We start from the raw sequence: 12,466 nt of genomic DNA, 5'->3' as shown, positions 1-12,466 counted from the left end.
TGATCTTCTTTCTGTGCAAATGCTCTATTTGAGTATCATGTAAAACTTCTTAATTTAACATGGCTGTACTTGCTGTGTGCTGTGCTGAACATTATGCTGTCTTTGTGTACACTCAGATTGCTCATTGACTGGCTCAGACTTGGACTTTGGTGTCTCAACCTCAGTCTTTTGGTTGACCTGGGCTTAGTGCAGGTCCCACAAGTTGAAGATCTATTTCCAGCTTTGACAACTTCCTCCACAGTCTGTGCCCTTCTTGTTGTCCCACACCATTTGTTATTAGTCCCCTCCTTATTAGAAACTTTCAAAAATTAAGTTCTCCATATATTTTTTACATCCAGAAAGTAACTGAGTACAAAAATCTAGGAATCGTAATAATAGGGTTGGATCCCTGCTTCAAGCTGGATCATCCCTGCTATACCATCCCACTCAAGTCTCTGTCTGACCTGCTTTTGAGAATTTCCAAGGACAGCAATTCCACAACTCCTCTGGGTAGGCTGTCCCAATGCTTAACCACCCTCACAGTAGGAAATACTTCCTAATATCGAACCTACATTTTCTCTACTGCAACTTGAGACCATTGATCCAAGTTCTGTCCTCTACAGCCACAGGGAAAAGTCTTTATATTGTCCATTATATTTATAATTCCCCTTCAAGTATTTGAAGACTATTATCAAATCCCCCTTCAGTCTTCTCTTCGTCAGATTAAACAATCCTAGTTCTTTCCACCTTTCCTCGTAAATCAGGTTTTCCAGACCTCTAATAATTTTTTACACTCTCTGCTGGACTTCCTTTAGTTTGTTCACAAACTTCTTGAAGTGCGGGGCACAAAACTGGACAGAGTACTCCAGGTGAGCCCTCACCAATGCTGAGTACCATGTAAGCATCATGTTCAAATCAGGGGGAGTGATTCTTTTGTTAATCCAACCCAGTCTGCTGCTGGCCTTTTTCTGCAATAGGAGCACACTGTTGGGTCATATTTATGGTTCACTGTAACCCTCAGGTCATTTTTCTGCAGTAGTGCAACCTAGCCAGTATTTTCCCAGTGTGTATTTGTGAAGAGTAATTATACAGACTGAGAATTATGCTAATTTTTTTCCTTAGGTTAAACTTCAAACTTGCAACTGACAGTGGAGAGGAAAAAAAGCCATTCTGGGAGGGTAGGCTGAGGAAGAGAAGACATTTACACATTTCAGATATTTAAGCTAAATTCCAGGAATGGAGGTGGGTACAGCATTTATTTGAAAAGCCCTGACATTACCCATGGATGTTTAACTAGGCGAGTGTATTCATGTTTTATCTTGAGGGTTAACATACATGAACTTTGAAAATAGGTTTGTTTAGTGTTAGAAACAGTGACATGGCTAACACAAGATACAGTGATCTCATAGCAGGGAAGTAGAAGTTCTGTGCAAAAAGGTTGAGATTACTTAAAATGTTGGGAGATTTTCTTTGACGTGGGATTCTATTAAAAGCATGCTGTATATGTCAATTAGCATAAAAGAAATAAAAATGATTTGAAGGGCAGTTCTTATTTCAGAACAAGGTCACTTTGATGTGACAAGACCATATTTCAAACCAAAACTGGGCATAGGATCTGAGAATCATGCTGGAGGCAAGATCTCTGCACCTGTCACCACAGTAAGCTAATAAGCTCCCTCTCCAACCCCCACAGTATCTCCTTGTTGTCATTCCCAGGACCTGCTCTAGTCAGGCCCCAGAATCTGCTCTTTCCCCTCCTGTTTTCCAGCATACCCTATGCTTTCCCCCTTCTCCACAATGGTGACTCTTATACTCCACTCTGTCCCTTGATGCCCCCATCTGCCATCCCCTCTGCTAATGCTTTCTGGATGTCCCTGTGACTCGTTACCTGCTCCTGAGGTCATTCTTGGCACCTGGAGCCATTTTTATAGCAACCATTTGCAGAAGTGGCGGAAATGCTCCAGGAAGCAGAAGAGCAAATAGCATGTCTGACTTACCTCTTTCTCCCTCTTCCCCCACCTTTCCCTGCTCCATAGGTCCCAAAACCAGACTGAAAATGTGGGAGAATCCATCCACAGCAGACTTTGAATCAAGCAGGAGGTCCCATAATTTTGTTTTTTCTAACAGACATTACATGAATGACAGCTAAAACACTGAGTGAACGGACTTGGAGTGTTAGCATAGGGCTCATAAACCACAGTTTTGGCTTACATAGCACCATCACTATTGGCATAATTGCTGCTGAAACAGAGAAATTGTGGCCTGTTGCAGTAGTGGCTCCTATTGTTCAGGGATGAGAGAGGGTGGTGGGAGAAGGCTTGAAAACCTGAACTAGTCCTGCACATATTGTTTAGTTAGTTTCTTTGAACTAGAACACCCACCCACACAGGTCAATCAAATTTTTTAAAACCACCTGAGTTGTATCCAAGCTTAAACACAGACTTTTTTCCTAGATCTCTTTACATTGCATTCTCTCTGCTTTTATGTTGTGGTAAGCATGTAACTAAACTACAGAAGCTTGATCCTCAATGACATTTACCAGGAGTGCTCCACCTCTTGGCCCTGCAGGCCAGATGACTGGGGTGGAGCCAGTCTATGAGCTGCATCAATCCCGAGCACCAAAATCAGGCCCTGCATTGTTCCTGCATGCCAGGATTGGGCCCTGCACCACTTTGTGTACGTGTGTGATCTAATGTGCAGGGCCACGCTGTCTGGCCTGTGAGGCTCCGTATAGTTCCAGCAATTTGGCAGCAGGGGAGAGGCAATTGCATAGACCTGTGAAGAGACCTTCAGGCTGGATGATGTGGCACCCAGGCCGAGAGCTGACCCACACCCCAAAATAAACTAATGAACATCTGTAACAGGAAGCCAGAAGGCTCCTGTTACTTTAAGAGGAAAGAGCACCAGGCTGAGCTAAATCAGGAAGGACTGCCATCTAGGAAACAAGCTAGCTGCTAATGAAATGGCTGCCAGTAGACAGCCCAGGGTGTAAGGCAGAGAAGATAACCATGGAAAGGTAACTCATCCTAAGGGAGGGAGGCAGAGTCGTAAAATGCAGCAGGGGCAGTCAGGGAGTCGGCCCAGGAAAAAAAGGCTGCAGACAGATGAGCTCTGTTATAGCAGGTAGGTCATCAGCATAGATCCAGGTTTTCTGTTTGCCGTGGAAAAACACAGTAACATGAGAATTTCCTCATTTTAAGGAGAAAAACATAGATTTTCTTCTTTAAAGAAGAAAAACGTGGGAAACCAGTAGGTTTCCCCTTGCAGGCTGGCAGAGTTCCAGCCTTCAAGGGGATGGGGGGAGCAGGAGGGGGGCAATCAGGCAGGGGGCACCATGTGCACACACATGCATGCACATGGCAGCCAGGCAGCATGGAGAGCAGCTACATGTAGGTAAGTCTTGGGGGGGAGGGGATTGAGGCCCCCATAGTGAGGGAGGGAGGGAGGAAGTTGGACAGGGCTGGGGGAGCTCAGGTAGGAATGTGCAGCTGCAGGGCTTGGGCAGGGAGCAGGATGGAGCTAGAGGTGGGGGGTGGCTGTTTCCCCGCCCCGTGCACACTCCCAGGGGGGGCATGGCAGGGCACATGCCCCCCAGATTTTTGCATGGAGCAGGGTAGATGTGGGCTTGCTGCTGCAGGCTTGAGGCTTCCCACCCTGGGGCCTCTGTGGTCCAGTGGGAAGGACCCGATGCAGAAGAGCAAGGCAGGGAAGTTCAGTTCCACCACTGGGAGCCCACACCAGCTGGGCGAGGCACCCCTTGTCTGCCCAGCAGTAGCAGGGGCGGTAGCATGGAGTTGTGACCCTCATTGCTGCAGGGTGGGCAAGGAGTGCCTCGGCATGGCAGCATGGGGCTCCTGGTGGTGGTACCACAGCCCCACTCCACTCTGCCCTTCTACACTGGGTCTCACCTGCTGGGCTGCTGAGACTCCCCAGGGGGAGGGCAGCAGGGTGGGAAGCCTCGAGCCCACAGCGGCCAGCCTTCATCCACCCCTGCCCACAGGCTGTGCTCCAGCCATGCCGCTGGTAGGGGAGGGGGAGCCAGGCTCTGCTGTCTACTCTGGCTGCAGCAGCCGCCACCTCCCATGGGTGGCAGCCAGGGCTTGGGCACTGCTGCGGGGCATGGGGCTGCAGACCTGGGTCTCTGGCCCTGTAGCTCTGGCAGCTGGGGGCCCCCACCAGCAGGGCTGGGGGCATGGGGAACTGTGGGTTGGGAGTGAGGGCCACCAGTGGGGCCAGAAGGCTGCCAGTCAAGAGCAAGGGGCAACAGCAGGGCTGGGGGAGGGGCTGTGGCTTGGGGCATAGGCAGGGCACCGGCGTATCAGGGCTACTCAGCTCCACAGAGCAAGGGAGAGGGACAGATGCAGCTGGACCCACATCCTGGTGAGCAAAGTGGGCAGGGGAAGGTCTGATTTTCCATGATAAAAAACCCCAAATCAAACACCAAAAGGTATAGGTATTTAGAATTTATTTAATTAGCATGATTGAGGCAGTGGTAGGCTTCCAAATTACTTTAAAATTGTAAATATATGAATAAAACTTTGTGTTTAGCTGATATCTATAAATATTGGTGTTTCATTTTAACCGTGGAAAAATGCATTTTGGGGGATTAAATCAGAGAATTTGAGATTTTTATATCAGAATTTTCTATTTTTAAACGGAGAAAACCAAGGGCACACCCAGAGGAAATGGGCGGAGGTCAGGAAGACTGAGATGCTGACAAGGGAGTAAAGGCCTGAGGTGGCCTGGTAGTGGCTTGGGGCAAAGTGCCCCACGTAAGAAACAACTTAACACCTGCAAGACATGGGCACAGCTGTAGGAGAGGTTCAGAGGCCAAGAATAGCCCATAAGGCAATGGGAGCACTTATACACATGAAAGGAGCCTGCTCTGATGCGCTCGAAATCCAGCACGTCAGAGCAGACTCAATTAAGTCTGCTGGAGTACATGAATTAATGTGCTCTGGCAGCCTCATGCATCACGTGCATCAGCAGCGCAGCACGTCTCTGCACTGAGAAAATGGCAGCAGTGTGCTTTGAAATAAAACACGTTTTATGTGCTATAGTTCAAAGCACCCCACCACCATTTTCTCAGCATGGGGATGTGCTACACCGCTGATATACCCGTGACACACGGGCATTTTTCATTAGCACAGCTTGCTAATTAAAAGCGCCCAGCGCCACATTGGGACCACACGTAAAAATGCCTTGGGTGTCCTGGAGGCACATTTGAGCTAGGGAGGCCCATCTTGTGTAAGGACAAGATTTGAGGCCAGCAGGATTCAGAGCAAGGATCTGCTGGAGGACTGGGGCTTACTCTAAAACCCACAGGTAGCTTTCCTTTTAAAAAAACCCAAACAATCATTTATGTGAAGGTGAACATTAAAGGGAAGGTACCTTAGAGCCAGAGCCAGCAGTTGCCATTTCCCTCCCAGGGGATGCCATGGCCCTGGGGCCCAGTTCTGTTATAGTGTCCAACAGACAGATCTTGCCTAGGGATGTGGCAACTAGCACAGGTAGAGTCTCACTGGAATAAAATAAACTTGGCCTTTCTTAAAGTAAGTTGTAAAGATACTACATCATGTGCTGATTCCAAACTGCTAATGTACAGAACAAAGCTCTCTATCGTGCACCAACAATATAGTTCTATAGTGCATCAGCTAAATTCATTCAGTTCGGCTTTTTTTTCTTTGTCAGAACTGTGTCAGCCATCCACCCATTTTATATTGTGGCTGCTCTTGCAAAATGCAGTCAGGCTTTAGATTTAACAGTATTACAACTAGTAAGCGTAGTTTGATGTGCGCGTTAATGTTTGGAGGCTGGAGCAAAAGATAATTTTTTCCCCCTAAAAATGTATCTACACAGCTTGATAGGCTAAGGGAGAATTCTAAAACTGTTTGGGCCCAGTCCCATAGAAAGTAGTTGTAGGTGTTGAGCCACTTAAACTATACAAGTCTATGCTTGCAAGTGCTCCAGCAGGGAAAATGCTGAAGGCAGACAAAAACTCACACAAGAAGGTGCTGAATTTTTTTTGCAGGGAGATTTTGCATAAATGAGCCCCTAGACCTGCCTGCTATTATCTATGGATTTACTTACAAGCTGGGAAATGTTTTTTATTCCACTTGTAAGAGGCTGCTATTAGACATCATGAAATAAATAAAACAAGACAGGGATGTGAGTTGATGAGATAGATTTAAGACTTAGCAGTGGAAAGCTACTTACAGGCTATAGGACAGAAACCATCCTGTGAAAAACAAGTCATCTTGTATGACGTTGGAGCCTAATGGACAAGGCACAACTTAAAATTTTGGCTCCTAAGAGACCATGAAATTCTACAGGAGCAGGGGAGTGATTCTTCTGAGTGAGGAACAGCTGCAGATGTTGTTCCTTCTAGATGGGACCAAAGACGCATAAAGACACAATTTTTCCTTATAAACTATCATAGTCAATTATTTTTAAAACCCTCATGAATACTGACAAAGGAAATTACACCCCCCCACACACAAATAAATCACATTTCTAAGTAACATCAAGGTTTTAACTAACTCACAGCAAGAGGAAGACAAAGGGCTGAGATCTACATTTTATCCTCAAACTGATACGCTATGTCTGTATCACACAAAGAGCTCTGCAAACAGCATGTGATCTTCCATTAAGCAGGGAATGCAATGCCAAGATATGACCTTATGAATGAAACCTAGAACAGACAACGCTTTTCTGGTGTTAAGGGAATCTCTGAATGTGCATTAATTGAAATTACTTTTTGTATTTAATTTTGGTAGAAACTGGTTCAGGAAAGTGATGTTATATTACACCCTCTTTTTCTCTCCTATAACATCTATAAAAGTAGAAAAGAAAGTACCTGAAAGAAGGCTTGAATTTTCATTTGCATAAGAAACAAAGTCAGAGATTTATTAAGCACTAGCTCACCAGATGTGCTCTCAGAGTCATATTACGCAACAGGGACTTGCTTTTGTTCCAGCTGTAACAGGGAAGAAAAATTCAGTATGTATTTTCACCCATTGTAATGCCTAATTCCACGTTCTGGTTTGATGGCATAAATTAAGAATTACTTCCCATTTCCCTTTATTAAAAAAAATAAAGAAGGTGTAGTTTGTACTCAGTGAAAGCACTAAAACCATGTGAACCCTATTGTGTGCCTGCTTCCTGTATATTCCAGCTGGCTTGGCTTATTCAGTCTGTGGGGCAGTGTGCCTCTCATGTGCAAATTATGCAAATATTGTGCAGATCTACAGCAATTTATCACTAGGAGAAAAGGTGAAAGAAATGAACACCACATTTCTAAAGCAAAGCAATTTTATATTACAAAAAGAAATAGAAATCTCTCAATTAACTTGGTTCCAAAGCAAAGAACAAACAGACATTAAGTGTATGCCATATGTATTATAGCTCTCATATGGCTCACAGTAATTAAATGAGAAGCAATGTGCTTATATCTCAGAGCAGCACTCAGAAAAACCTGCAAGGATAAGCCAGGCATTCTTCATGAATAAAGTCAAAGTGAACTGCCTGATAAGAGATAAGGCAGTGTGGCCACCCTGATGCTATTCTGTATGAGAGTATACAAAGTATCAGAGAGTTGCAGTGTGCAATAAAGACTTTGCTGCAGTGAAAGGTATTGCAGAAGTGCAGGCAGACCATTGCACATAGGGCAACTATGACATGGTACAATGTACCACAGCCAGCTAGTCAGTTTATACTAGACTTTGGTTCAAAGAAATGCATATCAAAATAGGATGTCTCCCTGCCTGTACCCTTCTCTTTCAACCATCAAGTCATCCCTAAAGCTGGAGTCCCATTTTGGTATCTATTGCTACCATGTCTCCTCAACACCATCCCAGCTTCTCTTTGTTCCCTACTCATTTCTTCTCTCTTTCCCTAAATGTGTCTTCAAAGCTATGTTCCTTTCTCCATTAAAAACATATTTTTCTCCCTGTCATGAAGAGCAAACAACACTTTTTTTTATCAGTTTATAGTGCATTTTGCATTGTAGACACAATTTGTGTAAACAAGAATTTGCCGTACCTATTAAATATGGGTTGAAGTCCCACCCCATGCCTGTAGCTACCTGTATGTCTTCAATGCCCAAAGAACAAAACAGCATGTAACATATGTACTTGCAAAACTGAGGGGGGAATAACTACAGGGGAACACAGAAATAGGTACAGGTACAAGAGGTCACAACAAGGTACCCCTTAATTCACTGGGGGGGAGGCCCTGATTTCAATGGAGTCATACCTACTTACGCCAGTGATTAATACTGCTCTCGTTCTGTAAACATTCACTCCTCTTTAATAATGCAGTGCTGGTAAATCCATTCCAAGCCATTCAAAGTCCTGTTTATCGCAGCATGTTTTAGGTGCATCATTTTTCCAAGTGCTTCTAAAAATAGAGCAAATGCTGGAACACATCCCTCATTCACAGTACACAGAACAATTTTAGCTGCCTCTTCTCTTATGGTTTTTGATAATTTTTGCAACAGAATTTAAAAGTATCCCTGCAGCTACAATCTGAAGGTGATAATCCAAATATGTCAGATGCTTTTTCCTCCAGGGAAGGCATTTTACAACTTGCATATACCTGAGGATACACTGACAGGCTCATCTAAACTTATTTAAATTGGGCCTGATCAGATTGGCATGGAAATCAGCCTTCTTGCAGTAAAGTTATTCTCAGAAAAGATCAGTCAGGTCATCTAGCCTCACTGCTACCACTGCATTATATTCTGTCTGAAAAAAGTCTCTTTGCGATGCACTGCATGACATTTGAAGCATTTTTTCATTATAAGCACATATCCTTCTGTGAATTCTGAAATTGTTTTGTTAGTTTTATTTGTAAACTTGTTACAAATACTTTATATTGAATTTGTGCACACAACTTGCACTTAAGCTGTTTGCTATGAAAATATTTATTAGGAATGGGAACTTAATATAGTAAATCAAACACTTAACATTTACCAGACCTCAAAGATAGACATAAACTATTTTACAAAATTTCTTTATGGAATTACACAAAACAAATGCACAGGGTTTGTCTGTGTTTACATTGAATTACTCCCAAGCCAAAAACCAAAAATTAACCCTAAAAAGATCACAAAAAGGCATGATAAACTTCATTTTTCATCATTGTTGCACTGGTGTGTAACAAGCCCTTGTTACAAAACATTACTGTTAAAAAAAAAAAATCAATAGAAAATGTATCCCATCTAACAGAGCTATTGTACTAACAGCTGATTTTTAAACTGACTTTACAACATGAAAGCCTATTAATAGAGGTACCTTAGTCACGTAAGTTTAAAATATGGAGAATATAGAAAAAATTAACCTTTAGTAGTCTTTAATATAAAATGCACTTATTTCCCAAAATGAGAATATTATGACACACTAGTGTCAATTTATATTGATGAAAGCTGACACCAGCTTCTAACTAAAATTCATTTAACAAAACTTTATATATTACATGAATATTCAAGTAAACCATTTCAAAACATTTAAAAGCACAAGAGCTGAATTGTACAGTGTTTCAGATTGTTAACTTAGGAGTGATGTTATCTCCAACTATATATATTTATAGATATATATTTTATTCTTTAAGACCATCGTGACACTACCTGATATTGCAAGAAATTCCTTTCAGTTAATGTTTATCATTTTTTTCCATTTGCAATTCTTAAAAATAAAAATCTCAGTTGCATTTTAATCAGAAAATTATGACAATGGTTTAACTTGTTGCCAGCTGCTGTATCCCTTCTCTCTGTGTACTGTGGCCACCTCTCCTGTGAGGTGCTAAGCATTCTCAGCTTCCTATCATTTTGATGGGAGTTGAGGCTGCTCAGCATTTCACAAGTGGCAACAGTGAAGCTGCTGTAATTGGGTAACAATATAAAAAGACAAGCTAAGCTGGATCCTGTCACAGCTGTATACCATGTATCCACCAGTATCAAATTTCAAACAGAACTGTGACAGAGTAACACAATTCTTGCAGGCCTCATTCCTTGTCTCTATCAGCTGGGAGGATGTAAAAATATTTTATGAATGGCTCTTAACACTGGACACCTACTGTGTTGAGGGGAGTCGCTCACTAGTCTTGGTCAGTGGCTTTTTGACAATACGAGGATTCCAGTATCCTTGACATCCTCTGCTGTGGGAAACTTTTGGATCAAAATAACCCACAACAGGAAACTGGAATGAAAAATGTAAATCATGCACAGATGATATTACTGTGAACATTCAGTAACACATGCAAGACAATGATGAAGTCAGAACGTACCAAAGTAGCAATGGTTAAAAAATTAGTAAAGTTTTCACAGTGTCTTGTACAGCCTTTTACTTTAACACAAGTGCATCACTTACCACCACTATTGCTCAAACATTTTAAACATCTCTTGGTCATGCAGATCATATTGAAAAGAAAATGAAGCAAATTACATTTATTAGGCATTTTTGGACACTGAATACAACTTGAATTTTACTTCAGATTTTCAAATTATCAAACTACAAGTGGTTCCCAGATATCATTTGCTGTAATGTTGGGCTTTAACATTCTTATCTCAGTTATATCCTGAGAGTGCAAAATGCCCGGCAAACTAGCCCCAGATAGAGTTAAGCATTGTTAAGTCAAATTCTTGAACAAACAGAAGCTACAGGCATCCTCTTAGTTTCTTCCTATCCATTCTTGAGACTGCTGAAGTTTATTCAGTTGCACTATTATGCCTTTGCCTCCCAGAAATGCTAGCTTGCTTGGGTAATTTATTAAGGAGTAGAACTAGACTTGAGAACAACTGATATTTTCTGTTCTAAGAACAAAACACACAATTCCATTTTTCCCAGTTTGCAAATTTCTATTTGACACCACACCACCACCACCACCACCACAACTCAATGTTATGCCATAAAACAAAGACTCACTCCATTGTTGTACACAGCTGGGGATGGGGAGAGGGAAAGAAATCTAGCGTATAAATTGGAGGCTATAGCTGAGATAATTGCTTGCTGATAAGGAGAGAATCCAGCTTCCCCTTAACTATCATTTCATAAATTAATAATTTGTTAAAATCATAATCACAAGGATTTAGCTACTACACAAAATTCAAGTTTAAAAAAAAAACAGGAATAAATTAGTTACAGCCTTGTAAACAATTGTTCATTTGTGTAACATACTTGAAAAAAAGTTTCTCAGTATAATAAGTCAGACAGGACAAGGCACGCATTACACTTAAGATCCAAAGTGATAAAACCAGCTGATGCCTTCATCTTCCTTGTTCGCTGGTAGAATTGTGCTATAGGACACTGGAGAAACGCACGGGATTTTGTTTATATTAGTCATTTGAATGTTTTCCATGATGGCACTCTTACTGCTAAAACATTTGTGCTATTTTGTAGTGTAGTACATTTCAAATAAGGTGAATTGAATCTTTTCAGATGTTTTCTACAAAGCTGCCAGGGAAAAGGCCTGTTTTTCCATTTCGTTGCAGTGTGCCTTTGAACCAGCCATCCTCACGTTTTTTGTGTACAAAAACTATGTCCCCTTCTTTAAGTTCAAGTTCTGCTTCACTCTGAGGAGGATAGGAAACCACAACCCTGTATCTGTACAATAAAAAACGCATTTTAGTTTAGGGTTTTTAGTTTAGGGCTTGCGAAATTTAGAAAAAAAGTCCTATATTTCTTACAACTTATCAGAAGAGGAAACTGCCTGAAACTGAGCAAACAAATAAAAAATAAATCTCATCTTGGAGACAAAACAACAGTAATAAAGAAATCCAAGTCACGTGTATACAGGATGTCTTTTATCATAGAATCTTTCAATGTAATCTTTCCCCTGTAAAGATTTATACGATTGTGGCAAGCAATGGGAACAAAATGTAAACATATTTTTGGTATAAATGTGCTGTTTACTTCCACCTAGAGTAAATCAACAGTAACCAATCCTAATGTGTGCACAGCAGCCATTCTACTTAATTTCCCCACTGCTTAATATAGTGCATATTTTAAACAAATAAGCAAACAAAGCATGAAAAAAAAAAAAAACAGAACCCCCCTCAAAAAAAACCCAACACTACCTGAAAAGCATTTAATGTAGAACTTGTATTTTTGTCTGCCTTTCTAGAAACCATTTTCAGGATGAGGGCATGCTGCTATTTTTATTTAGACTAGCGGTTCTCAACCTTTTGCACCTTACGTCCCACCTACGTAAGGTCAAAAAATCCTGGTCCTACTGGTTGGGATGGGGTGGGGGGTGGTCCCCCATTGGCCCACCATGGCACTTCCAGTTTCGCTGCCGTGACCCGAGTCCCACCTAGAGGGCCTTCGCATTCTACCTGTCCTCTAGGGTTGAGAAACCCTGATTTAGACAGTACCTTGTACATTTTGGGAGCTAAAAAGGTCCACCTGAATCCCACAGCCTATAGTGGTCAGATGGTTAAGGCACAGCAGTTTCTGTAAACAGCAACAGACAAGCTTGTCCAACAGCTCTC

The 12,466-nt window shown here is 42.1% G+C and overlaps 1 protein-coding gene across 1 annotated transcript in view; it reads right to left on the bottom strand.

Annotated features, from left to right (window-relative positions):
* Positions 1–8,884: 8,884 nt before the first annotated feature.
* SH3RF1 (SH3 domain containing ring finger 1) overlaps positions 8,885–12,466 on the bottom strand; it is a 156,190-nt gene continuing 152,608 nt past the window's right edge. Inside the window, exon 12 of the mRNA XM_014594095.3 lies at positions 8,885–11,579. Within this exon, the coding sequence (XP_014449581.1) occupies positions 11,411–11,579 (169 nt within the window). The 3' untranslated portion in view covers positions 8,885–11,410. The remainder of the gene's footprint in view (positions 11,580–12,466) is intronic.

Source organism: Alligator mississippiensis, chromosome 2 (genome assembly GCF_030867095.1).
Source record: "Alligator mississippiensis isolate rAllMis1 chromosome 2, rAllMis1, whole genome shotgun sequence".
NCBI lineage: Eukaryota > Metazoa > Chordata > Crocodylia > Alligatoridae > Alligator > Alligator mississippiensis.
Note: the sequence above shows the minus strand (reverse complement) of the source record. Positions and strands in the feature narration are given on the sequence as shown.